The following is a 14,583-nucleotide window of genomic DNA, read 5'->3' on the forward strand; positions in this document are numbered from 1 at the left end:
TAAGTGGCCCAAAAAGTGATGACCCCACATGTTTGTGTGTATAGTGGGAGTATCGAGAGGAGAGTGTTATCCAGAGGAAGAGACAAAAAAACTCAATCTAAGTATCTCACTGTTTGGTTCTCCTGATGCTTCTTTTCTCCAGCTTTCAGTTCACTCACTGAATTGAAAAAAAAAAAGACACAAAATGCACCTACCCTTCAGAAATACACCCCACACTTACAAATAATATCCCACGCACAGCTGCACAAGGGTCATATCACCTGCTAATTATAATTCTGCCATTTAATATCCTCATTCTGCTTAGCCCCCCCCCCCAGTATAAAATTCTCTCTCATTCTTTCCTCCTCCTATTCAGTTTTTTTTCTTTTCTTCTTTCTCTCTCTCTCTCATATCATTTCCTGTCTCACACGTCTCTGCTTCCTGGTTGGCCAGTGGCTGGAAGTTCTGACTCAGGCTCAGGCTGTGTGTGTCTATGCAGCTGTCTCAGCCAGATCCCCAGCCAGATGAGCAGCTACCCAATGGTTCCCCATTTGCTCTTTATTCTTGGTCTGTCCCCCTTGGGTAAGTGAAAGCTTTTTAATTAAGCAAAAGCACATGACGGAGTCTATGGATCTCTTCATTTTTGGAGACAATAGAGATGTGACAGACCATCTTTAACATTGCTCCCATCCCTAGCCCCTGCGGGGTGGTTTCCAGTGTTATATTCTCCAACACTTTCTACCGTGAGATTATAAAATGAATGCAGCAATAAGGCTTCCACCCCTTTCCATGCAGAGATCGCCCTCACCTTTGGGAATGTTTCCTGATCACGAGCTGGAAATTCCCCCATTTCTCCAATATAATCCCATGAAACTCTCATCTCATTTTATTTCTGTTTCCTCACAGGATGGGCCGTCCTTCAGTCCCCAGACATGGTGGTCAGTCAGGGACAGACACTAGCACTGAACTGCTCCCAAAAATCAACCAGTTTCACCTACATGTACTGGTACAAACAGGCCATGGGAATGGACACAAGGCTGCAGCTGGTTGTGTTTTCTACGGAAGGCTTCAGTGAAAATATTGAGAAGCCATTTAAAAGTCACTTCCAGAGCAGTAGGACAAAAAACAATGTCCTGTCTCTGTCTGCAGAGAGTGCCCAGGTGCAAGACTCAGGCACATATTACTGTGCTAAGCAAGATCACACAGTGACTCAACTGCCAAAAGTGCTTAGCATAAACCTCCCAGCAAAGGGAAAGAACTTCCCTTCCCCCACACCCATGCACAGCCCTGCCTCCTGCATAAGCTGCACTCCATCTTGCTCTAACACCTCCCTCCCCTGTCCCTATGTATCCTCCTCTCCATTCCCTATCTTCTCTTCTGCCCAGGGCCGGCTCCCGCTTTTTTGCCACCCCAAGCAGGAAAGGGAAAAAAAAAAACGATTGAGTTGCCGCCGAAGTGCCGCCGAAGAGCAAGAGAGGGTTGAAGGACCCGCCGTCGAATTGCCGCCAAAGACTGAAGCAAAGCGACTGAATTGAAGGACCCGCTGCCAAATTGCCGCCGCAGACCTGGACGTGCCGCCACTTTCTATTGGCTGCCCTAGGCACCTGTTTCCTTCGCTGGTGCCTGGAGCCGGCCTCGATTCTTCCTCTCTCCTCCTCTTTTTCTGAACCTTTCCTTGTTCCTTCTTCTCTCCTACCAGGGCTATGTCTACATTATAGCTTATGTCAGAGTAACTTATGTCTCTCAGGGGGCTGAGTAAATCACCGCTCTGAGCAACATAAGTTATACTGTCGTAAGTGCCGGCGTGGACAACCACTCTCTAGGGGTATGTCTACACTACGAGAGTATTTCGATTGTACTTAAATCGAATATGTGGAATCGATATTACTAAATCAAACGTGTGTATCCACACTAAGGACAGTAATTCGACTTTGTGAGTCCACACTAACGGGGCAAGCGTCGACATTGGAAGCGGTGCACTGTGGGCAGCTATCCCACAGTTTCCGCATTGGAATTCTGGGTCGAGCCCCCAGTGCCTGCTGGGGAAAAAAATGTGTCAAGGGTGGTTTTGGGTAACTGTCATCATCCAACCGTCACTCCCGCCCTCCCTCCCTGAAAGCGCCGGCAGGCAATCAGTTCCCACACTTTTCTGGTGAGTGACAGCGCGGATGCCACAGCACTGCGAGCATGGAGCCCGCTGTGACCATCGCTGCAGTTATGGCCGTTGTCAACACCTCACAGCTTTTCATCCACCTTTTCCAGAGGCAAATGCTGAGAAATCGGGAGAGGAGGCTACGGCAGCGCGCTGAGGACATGAATTCTGAGAGTGGCACAGTACTCTCGCAAAGCACGAGACCCCGCATAGTGAACTTCATGATCACAATGGGTCATGTTGATGCTGTGGAACGGCAATTCTGGGCCCGGGAAACAAGCACGGACTGGTGGGACCGAATAGTGCTGCAGGTCTGGGATGAATCACAGTGGCTGCGAAACTTTCAGATACGGAAGGGAACTTTCCTGGAACTTTGTGAGTTGCTGTCCCCTGCCCTGAAGCGCAAGGACACCTGTATGCGAGCAGCCCTGACTGTCCAGAAGCGAGTGGCCATAGCCCTCTGGAAGCTTGCAATGCCAGACAGCTACCGGTCAGTCGCGAATCACTTTGGTGTCGGGAAATCTACCGTGGGGGTTGCTGTGATGCTAGTAGCCAACACAGTTGTTGAGCTACTGCTGTCAAAGGTAATGACCCTGGGAAACGTCCAGGTCATCATAGATGGCTTCGCTGCGATGGGATTCCCAAACTGCGGTGGGGCTATAGATGGAATCCCTATCCTGGGACCGGACCACCAGGCCAGCCAGTACATTAACCAAAAGGGCTACTTTTCAATGATGCTGCAAGCACTGGTGGACCATAGGGGACATTTTACCAACATCAGCGTGGGATGGCCGGGCAAGGTTCATGACGCTCGTGTTTTCAGGAACTCTGGTCTGTTTAGATGGCTGCAGGAAGGTATTTACTTCCTGGACCAGAAAATAACTGTTGGGGATGTGGAGATGCCTATAGTGATCCCCGGGGACCCAGCCTACCGGCTAATGCCCTGGCTCATGAAGCCCTATACAGGCGCCCTGGACAGTGAAAAAGAACTCTTCAACTACCGGCTGAGCAAGTGCAGAATGGTGGTGGAGTGTGCTTTTGGCCGTCTCAAGGGGAGATGGAGAAGCTTACTGACTCGCTGTGATCTCAGCGAAACCAATATCCCCATTGTTATTGCAGCTTGCTGTGTGCTCCACAATCTCTGTGAGAGCAAGGGGGAAACCTTTATGGCAGGGTGGGAGGTTGAGGCGAATAGCCTGGCTGCCGATTACGCCCAGCCAGACAGCCGTGCGATTAGAAGAGCCCAGCAGGATGCGCTGTGCATCCGGGAGGTTTTGAAAGCTAGGTTCTTCAGTGAGCAGGGTAACCTGTGACTATTAAGTTTGTTTAAAGAGAACCTGAACCTGGCCCCGTTTCTTTACCCACTTACTGTTGATTATCCTCTCCAGCTACATACTCCGTTCACCCCGTCCCCCCACTTCCAACACACGTTTAAAAATAAAAGACATGGAACTTTGTTAATGAACACCGTTTTCTTTATTACGCATTTCATGGTTAAGTGTTGAAAGTGGGATGCAGACTGTGGTGGGTAGCGGGCGTACTGATGGAAAGAACGCTTCTAAACTCGAGGAATGATAGGCTCCTGCTCCAAGAGAGGTCCACAGTGGTGGACTGGTTGTTTCAACGGAGCCTGCCACCCCTCCTTTTCAGGACTCTGTGTGTGGGGGCTATGTGACTTTGTGGCAGGGGAGGATGGTTACAGATCCCCTGCTGCGTGGCTTTGTGATCTAGGACAAGGACCGCTGCATAAGATCTCTATCCGCCCTCCCCCGCCACAAAGTCACATGGCCCCCCCATCACCGGCAAGGTTGGGTTTGGACCTGCTGCCTCTGCCTACCCCTGGGCTGCCCTCTGCAACCCCCAGTACCCATTGACCTTCTGCTAGGCTGCAGCCTGGAGCTTTCCAGGCTGGAGCCTCCCCAGTTCCTCTGCCTTTCCCCAGCTCTGCTCCACTCAGGTACTCTGCTCAGGTCCCTCTCCCGCTACAGCCAGAGAGAGACTGTGTCAGCTCCTGGCTTCCCTAGCCTTTTATATAGGGCCAGCTGAGGCCTGATTGGGGCGTGGCCCAGCTGCGGCTGCTTCCCCAGTCAGCCTCATAGCTACTTTGTCCTGCAACAGCCCACTCCCAGGGCTGTCTTAAACCCCTCAGGGCAGAAGCAGGTGACCACCCCCCTACAATGCCGCTGTGCCCCTGATCTAGTGTCTATGATTCAATTTTATACTTACACAAGAAATTGCACCTGATTTCAGACACCAGCATTTCACAAATGTTTAATGAGGGCATCCATAAGTAAGACCCTAATAGAAAAGTATTAATTATGACCCTTGTTAGTAGCGATTTAAATAGCATTGCCTATATATATTGGTTTGTGCCAAAGAAAGAATAAGACACAGAGATTATAACTGAACACTTCCAAACTGAAATACAGGACAAGAATTCAGATAAGGGGGCTGCAGTAGGGTAACATGGAATGAGTGGTTATTAAGTAAGGATCTGTGGGAGGAGAGATGGAGAGCCTATCAAAGGTGGGAGCCTTTCCATGCAGGGCTGGGAGTGAAGCTGCAGTTCAGCAAATAATCGCTCTGAGGAATAGTATAGAGAAAAATATCTAATGTGAAATGCAGAATACAGATTTGATTCCCTTCCTATGTTGGATGCGAGTGAAAGGGCCCCTCTTTGGGGTGTTGTAATAGGATTTATGAAGTCCCTTCTCTTAGTTGGCATTTGATTTGATGCAGAATCTTCACTGACAACTGTTTCAGTTTTGGATTGGTCAGAACCAAAACAATGGGGTGTCCAGAAGGATATGCAGAAAGTAGAACTTCATAAGATAAACGGGCAGGGTTTTGAAATCTGATTGTGCCTGCCAAGATGACTATTATAGTCACAAAATATATAATGAAGAGGATAAAAAAGGAGAGCAGAGATTTCATGGCATTGGTATGGGCCGCCACACTGAGATCTTTCAAACCAGTAACATTGTTTTTCATTTTCTTGGTGTGTTTCCATTGAGAGATGAGCAATAGGATGGATGAAAATAAGAATATGATGAAAGGGATGGCAGATACAATGATTTCCATAGGCATAAAGAAGAGATATGGGATATCCTTAGTATCATTCAAGGTTCTGTTTCCTTCCGGGATTTTTCTTGAGTTGCACAGATCAAACCCAACATCAGTCCAGACTAATGGGATGGTACTGACCAAGGAAACCATCAGGGACCCCAGGAGCAGCCTTGGCACCAGCCAAGCAATTCTCAGCTTCAACCAGAGAAAGAAGGGTCGGGTGAAGTTGGCAATCTTTACAGAGTAGAAGACGCTAAGCCAGGCGGCACACCAGAGACTGACCATGTTTAGAAAATTCCACAGGATTCCGAATCCTTTGTGTTTGCATCCTAGTGCAGAAGTCCTTGGAAAAACGATATAGATGACGTTGCTTAGCATTACAATCCATTGTAGGAGAAACCTGGAGATACTCAGGGAGGTCAGAATGAGCTCACAGGAGGCCACCTTTCTGCTTTTGATCCAGCCAGTGAAAATCACAACTATAATAAATCCATTTGCCAGGCTTGCAACAAGGGACTCAAGTCCCAAAAGTATCATAGAGATGAGACCAACTGGAGTAAGCATCTTTCTAACTGTTGTTTTCCAAACCTGCGGTGATTCTTCTGTTCTTGGAAAAACTGCAAAAAGGGAAATTTTTACTCTTGTGCTGGTCTGCTGGGATGTGTCTGGTAATGACACTGTTGGTTTAAGCTTTTTCTAAGGGTAGGAACTGCATTCATAGGGATGCAAATCTCCAGAAGGATTCTGTTACTGATGACCTCATCTACTGTCCATATTTATCCATTTCTTTCCAGAGTGCTGTGCCTTTTCTGTGAAAATCTTCATTTCCTTCTTCATTCCTTTAATTTCTTTCTCTTCCCTCTCCCTCTCTCCCACTTGTTTATTTTAATTGTTTGACTTCTAGGTTATCTCACTGGCAGAGCTGGGGCTAGGCATAAGTAAGATGAAGCAATTGCTTAGGGCCACAAGCAGCTCAAGCATCCCCCTTTCACTTTTGTATGATAAGAATGTGCCTGTTTTAGTATTGTGTGCATGTGTGTGTATGTCGGGGGGAGGGATATTCCTGCTTAGGGGCCTCAATGGACTAGCACCAGCACTGCTCACCGGATAAGTTCTATTGGGAGCTGTGCTTGAAAAATGTAATGAAACCCACAGACCCTGCTCCTTCTTCCCACCACGGTAAGAGTAAATCCTATGGAAGTCAGTGACAGTTGGTAGCATGAGAATCGGATGGACTGAAGTGGCACTGATGTCATGGTGGCAGTGTATGACAATTCTAACTGTGACAGGGCTCACTAAGCTCTTGACCACCTCATGCTGTTCTGTGAGGTACAGCAGGACTTTCCTGTGCTTGGCATCCCCTATAGGTTGCCAAAATTTCTTGGTGGGTCTTCAATGGCTTGAGGCCTCCTATGGATCAGCCCTCTGTTCAAGATGCCAAGATAAAAATGAACTTCTTCTGAGGTAGCAAAAGTCCAACAAAGCTGTATATATGCCCTCACCAGGGTCTTCAGGGATTTAGCCCCAAAAAGTCAAGTGCAGAAATACTTGCCCAAAAACAGCCTGTTAAAATGTATTTAAGGTTGAGAAAGTACCAGTAATATAAAGGAAAAACATCTTTAAAAATGTTGTTATGCCTGCTCTTATAGCACGTAAATCGATATAGTGTGACCTAGTGGATAGTGCAATGGATTCTAGTCCTAGCTGTGCCACTGGCCTCCTGGGTGATCTTTCACCTCTGAATGCCTCTGTTTCCCCATCTGTGATATGGGAATGATGATACTGACCTGCTCCATACAGCACTTTGAGATCTATAGATGAATATATAAGTGCTTGGTATTGTTGTCGCATGAATTTTTGCACTGTTCAGAATGGATTTTCTGCTTGCCCTATCGCAATATGTAGTTTAGCTGTGTTGAAGCTATGCTTTATCCATTTTTATTATATTAATCCCCAGATAGTCCTCAATGTAAAAAACAGGAATTACATAAAAAGGCTTGATTTTCTTTAGGCAAGAGGAACTTCCTTTAAAAGGAAAAAGGGGATCATTAGCACGTTTTGAGAGTCAGAAGTAGGCAGGAAGCACTTTAATCAGTCCTAAAGGAGTCACATGACAAGAGACTTAATTTTAAAAAATCAAAAGAAAAATATGATTTAGTGGACTCTTCAAAAATAGAAAATATCTAAATATACTGAAGAGTTGAGAATCATAATTACATTAAATAATAAAACATTATTTAACATAGCCATTGTGAAAGGAAATAAAGCATTAATATCTACTAAAGCCAGATCATATGAAAGGGGAAATTACATAGAAACCAACTGGAGCACTGACATGAAGAAAGAGCTATCTGAATTTTAGAACTAAAAAACTTTTGACGGGGTGGAGTAGAGTTTTCTTCTAGCTATACTTAAATTCTTCTTGATTTGAGAATACAGTTTTATTTTTTTTAAGTGTATTAAATCACTATATAACAAGTGTATGACTACAATTAAAAACAACAGAAAAGAAGAAGAACTCTGTGTCTTGCTCACCATCAGAAGTTGGTCCAATAAAAGATATTACCTCACCCAACTTGTCTTTCTAATATCCTGGGAATGACACAGCTACAACTACACTGCATACAAAAATGTTAGTAGGCAGAACACAAAACAATATTTTAGTGTGGGGTGACACCCTGTTTTATTAGAGTAAGCCTTATCTACTGCATTTTCAGAAATTTAAAAATCCAGGAGTTTAGTACAGTTCAAACTTAATATGGGAAGAAGCAAAATGCTGAGCTTTAAATGAGATAAGAGCAATGAAGGGCGAACACAAAGTCAATGTTCCCATCTCAAAACTGATTAGTTATATAAACTGTTTAATACACCTCAGTTAAACAAACTATAGAAATAATTTCTATTCTAGAATAATTTATTTTTTAACATTTCTAGAGGCAAATAATATGTTAAAAATGAATATATATCCATCTTTTTTTGAACTTCCCTTCCCTGTCATTCCAGGTAATTAAGTCATATATATTACTGAAAAAAAGTAACTCTACACGTTTAGGCGCTCCGGTTGGCAGCCACAGGCAACGTTTGTTCTTTGGGATGAATTTAATCTGGCTGTAACCCTTTAACTGTGGTGTGTGTTATGGTACATGTATGATGTATGAAAATGGAGTTAAGGTTTTGCACACCAGTGCACATGTGATTAATTATATGTGTATTGTGTGTGATATGCCAGGTTGGAGGGCACAGATTTTAGCTGTGTTGGGGCAGAGTCTAATGCTTAATTTATAGTCCACACATAAGTGCTGAATCACCTGCTTTGAGAATACACCCTGATGGTGCTTCTCTGTCGCTAATAGGTTTGGAGAATATCACTCCTGTTTATTCCAGCTCTGTTAATTTTTTGTCCATTGTTTCAATAATGCATGTGACACATGACAGACATTACCTTATTTTGGTTGGTCTGCCCTCCTCCCAGCCACCTTTTTGCATCCACACCTTTTAAATGACCTGGAGAAAATAGTGATTTTAAACTGGGGGGAAAAAGCCTCCTGGAGACAGGGAGAAATACCTTCCACCCCAGCAGACACCAGCTGTACTCTTTCCTGAGGCCAGAAAGTCCCTAATGCTGTTAACCAATCTAATCCCAACAGAACTGGCTCGAGGTCTCTATTAACTAGGAACGCTGGACCTGCAATTTTGTCTTTGTTTTGTACCATAACTGCCCCTGCCCCTGTTAGCTCTGGCCATTTGCCAGTGAATACAGTCCATAGAACTCTCATGACACCTAGCGGGGGACCTGGAAAGGTTTTTGAAAAAGGTGTTTCCATAAATCAGAGAATGCTGGTTCTGTGTCCAACTTTACCTGAATCAGAACCCCAACAACCTGTAATATAATCAAAAAAGTTTGTATATAGGAATTTCCTGAGTTCAAGATAAACAGGGAAGTCTCAGGCAAGGACAATTATGCCTCTCCAATTCCAGATCTTCTTCATCATAACTACCTGGCTCCAAATATTGTCTCCTCCCTCCTCTTCTGTAGCTCTTTCCTATGGTGAGGGAGGATGCATATGCAGAAATTCTGTTCCATGTTGTCTGTTTGGTGCAACATACATTAGAGTAAGGTATCACCATTTCCTGCAGACCCAAAACACAGCCAAGTAAAAATGACAAGAATTTGAATCATGTGGTCTGTTACATAAGAAGTCGATGTCCCTTTGTTATGTCCTCCCATCGCTTTGTCTTATTTATTGGTTGCTGCTGTTGTGACCATCTCTATAAAGGCAGGCTTCACCATCTTTTCTGGCCCTGACATGTCTTGACAAGTCCTGACATGTAAAACTCCTCTTCACAGAAACTGCTTTGGTTTTGAAATAGATTATTCTGTTTACCACCTATAATTAGCAAACAGTTGATACAGCATATGCAAAATCAATATCATTTGTTTCCTTTCACTGCAGAGCATTCTAAATGGGAAAATGCAAAGATCTATGCATGAAATGGAAATACAGTAACAGAACCTTTGCCTAACATGCAGTTCAATGCATCTGTGTTTTTCATGATTAACTGTTGGAAGAGTAAATCCAGCAGAATTTTCTCCTGGGATAAGAGCAGATCGGTTTTCTTGGGGTAATTTCCTTTGCAACCCCTAATCTGAGGTCTGGTGATCAAAAGGGAAAACATGTCCATGCTAAGTATAATGCAAATGATGCCTGAATTAAAATGAAATGGGGCCCTATTATTAATATAGCATCTTACTGATGAGCAGACAGTTTCAAGATAAACTCTTTATTATGAATGGAAACTATATCTAGAAATAAGATAAAAGTTCCTGCTACTTACTAGCTGCAGCCTGCAACTGCCCTGTCCTGGGTGCCCTTGTTTGTGCTCCTCACAGGAAGTATGTCACAAAAAACAATGTGAAAAGTATACAGGAAGTATGGCACCTCTACACTTCCTGAAGGAGTTACTGTATAGCACATTTACTACAAATAAAATACTGAGCACTACTTTCATATAATTCATCCAGTTTCCTCTGTGTTCATTTATTTCTCTTCCCTCCCATGTATATTCATTTCTCTCTCTATTTCTTTTATTCTTTGGTCCATCGTGTCAGCTTGTGAATGGAGCACCATGACCCTAAATCAAATTCAAGTTAGGCTCAAATTTAAATTATATCTGTGACGGGTTTGGTCACAGAGACTGTCACTGGATGTGCTGAAATTACCTCTGAGCCTATTTTCCCTGCCAGCTTGGGACCCCAGAACCCTGCCTTGTTGACTGAGTACAATACCCTGCTACAACACAGACCAGGTCTGGTCCATGCCCCCAGAGCTGCGGACTTTAAGCAAAAACTGCTCAGCAGGTCACCTATCTCCACCACCTAGACATCCAGTTCCCAATGGGATCCAAGGCACAAATAAATCCATTTTATTCTGTATAAAACTTACACAGAGTAAACGCATAATTGTCTGCCCTCTATAGCACTGATAGAGAGATATGCACAGTTGTTTGCTCCCCCAGGTATGGGTTAATTAACAAAGAAAAGTGATTTTATTAAGTATAAACATAAGTATTTCAGTGGGTTCCAGTAATAACAGACAGAACAAAGTAATTTACCAAGCAAAATAAAACAAAATACGCAAGTCTAAGCCAAATACATTAAGAAACTGTTACCGGTAAATCTCACCCTCAAAGATGTCCCAATGAGCTTCTTTCACAGACTAGACTCCTTCCTAGTCTGGGCCCAATTCTTTCCCCTGGTACAGTCCTTGTTAGTTCCAGTTCAGGTGGTAACTAGGGGATTTCTCATGACTGGCAGCCTCTTTTGTTCTGTTCCATCAACTTTTATCATTTTGGCCAAAGGCATGAATCTTTTGTCACTTCCACCCTTCCATCTATATGGAAAAGTACCAGATTTAGGATGGATTTCAGCATCATGTCACATGTCCTGTGAGACCTCATTCTTCTTTTTTCCAGGGCTGGCCTGCACGTACTCAGGGAGGTTCACAAGTAAACAGAGCCCTTTACAACCAATTGTCCTAGTCAATGGGAGCCATCAAGCTTCCAAACCACCATTAATAGCCCACACTTTGCATAATTACAATAGGACTTCAGAGTTATACTTCATATTTCTAACTTCAGATACAAAACTGTACACAATACTCCAGATGTGGCCTCACTTGTGGCGAATAGAAGGGATGTGACAGACCCAGACCAGTGGGGTACAGGAGTCTGGTAGAGGGCAAATATACTGGTCACTGGATGAGTAGTTTTCTGTTCCCTGAGTGACCAGACCTATTGGGATCCAGGAAGTGGGCAGGCGAAGCCCGCCCACTGCTAAAGGATCCCCCCCAGCCTAAGGGGGGGGGGTCCACAGGACCTGGAGACCAAAAAAATTACAGGGGACAACTACTAAAAGAACAGGGACAGGAGTGAGGTCAAAGGGTCAAACGAAGCGAAACAGACGGGGATACCGAGCAGAGAACCCCGGACAGCACCCACTGCTCCTCAAAGGCGTTAAGGGAGCCAGTGGACACCGCCCAGAGGAATTCCGCCCGGATACGTGAAAGAACGTAGGATCTGAAATACGCCCCACAGTCACAGGAAACTCCATCCGCCAACCTCCTCACTCTGGTTTTATAGATGGCCAGTTTCGCTAGGGCCAGAAGGAGGTTGACCAGGAGGTCCTGCGACTTTGTGGGGCGACAGATAGGGAGTGCATAAATAAAAAGGTGAAGAGAAAAGTGCAACCAAAATCTTAATAAAATATCCGTGAGGAGCCGGAATAGGGGCTGCAGCCTGGCGCACTCCAGGTAAACATGCGCCAGGGTCTCCCTCACACTGCAAAAGGGGCAGGTGTCTGGGATGGGGTAAACCGCGCCAAGTACACGCCCGTGCTCACGGCTCCGTGAAGGAGCCGCCAACTGATGTCCCCGGTGGGCTTTGGGATCAGAGCAGAATAAAGGCTGGCCCACCTCCTCACCCTCCAGAGGTGGCAGAAGGTCCCGCCACTTCGTATCGGGGCGGGACGTGAGGGTGAGGACATGAAGAACATGGAGTACGAGCGTGTATAGATGTTTCCTTGGCGCGGTCCGGAACAGAACCGGCTGCAGATGGTGCAGCCGGCTCATGGCGAATGGACGGGTAGGGGGCTGGTTGGGTCCACGGGGCAGGGGTCCGATGAAAAAGTCTGGAGGGCTCGGAGTGGAGGGTGGGTGGGGTGTGCCCTCTCGCAGGACCCGGTCGAGATAGTCCCAAGCAGCAGGCGGCAAAGTGGCCCTCACCTCCTGAAGTACGCGCCGGGGAGTACGAGGTCTGGAGAGCCCCATGCGCTGAGCGAGTGTCAGGGGATCCAGCCAGGCTCCCTGGTTGTAGTCCAGGAGGTCTCCAACTTTGATGACTTCTGCTAGGACCAACCTCTGGCACACCATGGGGGACTCCGCCACCTGCACACAAAGCTGGGGGTTGTGTAGCAGGGGCTCCGCGAGGAGATCTACCCCCACGGTGGCCGCCACGGACCTGGTCACTGAGAAAAGTTTCCAGGTCCGGAGGAGGTCCTGGTAGAAGACCAGCAGCTCGGAGAGGCCTCGCGGAAGACCTCTCGGATGGAGACAAAGGAGCTGCCGGTCATATCGGAGCCCTCGGAAGCGGCGCAGGAAGGCGTGCGCCAATACGCTCCATGCCGGACTACCTGCACCATAAAGGAGCCTCTGCAGGGCCTGGAGGCGGAAGACGTGGACCTGAGCGTGCAGACACTTCAGGCCCTGCCCTCCCTCCTCCAGGGGTAGATGGAGAACCCCCGCAGAGACCCAGTGCAGTCCTGACCAAAAGAACTCCAGAATCAACGTCCTGAGGGTGGTCAGGAAGCCCGGGGCCGGGACCAGGGTGTTGAGCCGGTACCAGAGCATGGACAGGACTAGTTGATTGAGCACCAGTGCTCTCCCTTGAAGGGAGAGACACTGGAGCAGTCCTGTCCATTTCTGGAGCCGCTCCGACACTCTGCCCTCTAAACCTAGCCAGTTCTCCGGCGGAGACGGATGCGTGGCAGAAAGGTAAACGCCGAGATAGAGCAGCGGACCCGCGCTCCACCGGATGGCCTGAAGCGCGGGTGGGAGGGAGCTCACCTGCCACCCGTTCCCTACCACCAGGCCAGAGCTCTTGACCCAGTTGACCCGGGCGGAGGAGGCCGCCGAATAGATGGTCTGGCAAGCCTCCACCCACACCAAGTCGCCCGGGTCCTGGACCATGAGGAGCACGTAGTCGGCGTACGCCGACAGGACCAGCCGCAGCTCCGGCTCCCGCAGCACCAACCCTGCCAACCTCCTACGGAGGAGACCGAGGAAGGGCTCGATCGCCAGAGCCTACAGCTGGCCCGAGAGGGGGCACCCTTGACGTACTCCTCGCCCGAAGCTGACCGGTTCGGTCAGGGTCCAGTTGAGCCTGACCAAACACTCTGCGGAGGCATACAGCACCTGGAGAAAACCCACAAACTGGGGCCCGAAGCCAAACACTTGCAGAGTGCCCAGGAGATACCCGTGGTCCACCCTGTTGAACGCCTTCTCCTGATCCAGGGACAGGAGGGCGAACGACAGACCATCCCTACACCCGAGTTCCAAGAGGTCCCGGACCAGATACAAGTTGTCGAAGATGGTGCGGCCCGGGACGGTGTAGGTCTGGGTGGATCACGTCCGCCAGCACGGACCCTAGCCACAGCGAGATGGCCTTCGCTACGATTTTATAGTCCGTGCTGAGGAGCGAGATGGGACGCCAATTCCGTAAATCGCGGAGGTCTCCCTTCTTTGGCAATAAGGTGAGCACGGCTCGCCTGCACGACAGAGGGAGGACCCCGCCCTGCAAGGACTCGGCCCAGATGATGAAAAGGTCCGGGCCGAGGACCTCCCAAAACACACGGTAGAACTCCACGGTCAGCCCGTCCATGCCTGGAGATTTATTGGTGGGCATGCGGCGGAGGGCTTCCGAGAACTCGGCCAGAGTGAGAGGCAACTCCAGCCAGTCGCGGTCGCCCGCGCTGACCGTTGGGAGCTCATCCCAGAGCATTCTGCAAGCGTTAGGATCGGTCGGATCTGGGGAGAAAAGGCCTGCGTAGAAGGCCCTGGCCCTCCCGCACATTTCTGCCGGATCCGTGAGGGGGGTGCCGTCCTCTAGAAGGCAGGTGACGTGCTTCTTTGCCCCCCTCTTTCTCCAGGGTGTAAAAGAAGCGGGAGCCGCGATCCATCTCCCGAAGGAGGCAGATGCGGGATCGAACAAAGGCACCTTGGGCCTGATGGTCCTCGAGGGTCCGCAGCTCTTCCCGCTTCTCCTGGCACGCTCCGCGGAGGGATGGATCACCGGGGCTGGCGGCCAGACGCCTCTCCAGCTCTAAGACCTCC

At 47.8% G+C, this 14,583-nt stretch overlaps 1 protein-coding gene across 1 annotated transcript; it reads right to left on the reverse strand.

The window, feature by feature from the left end:
* Nucleotides 1–4,173: 4,173 nt before the first annotated feature.
* On the reverse strand, nucleotides 4,174–5,761 carry LOC117870957 (taste receptor type 2 member 7-like). Its single transcript, XM_034758477.1, has one exon. It carries the CDS (start codon nucleotides 5,759–5,761, stop codon nucleotides 4,829–4,831), a length of 933 nt encoding a protein of 310 aa, XP_034614368.1. The 3' UTR covers nucleotides 4,174–4,828.
* Between the last annotated feature and the right edge of the window lie 8,822 nt (nucleotides 5,762–14,583).

The sequence above is a fragment of the Trachemys scripta genome, chromosome 1, assembly GCF_013100865.1.
Source record: "Trachemys scripta elegans isolate TJP31775 chromosome 1, CAS_Tse_1.0, whole genome shotgun sequence".
NCBI lineage: Eukaryota > Metazoa > Chordata > Testudines > Emydidae > Trachemys > Trachemys scripta.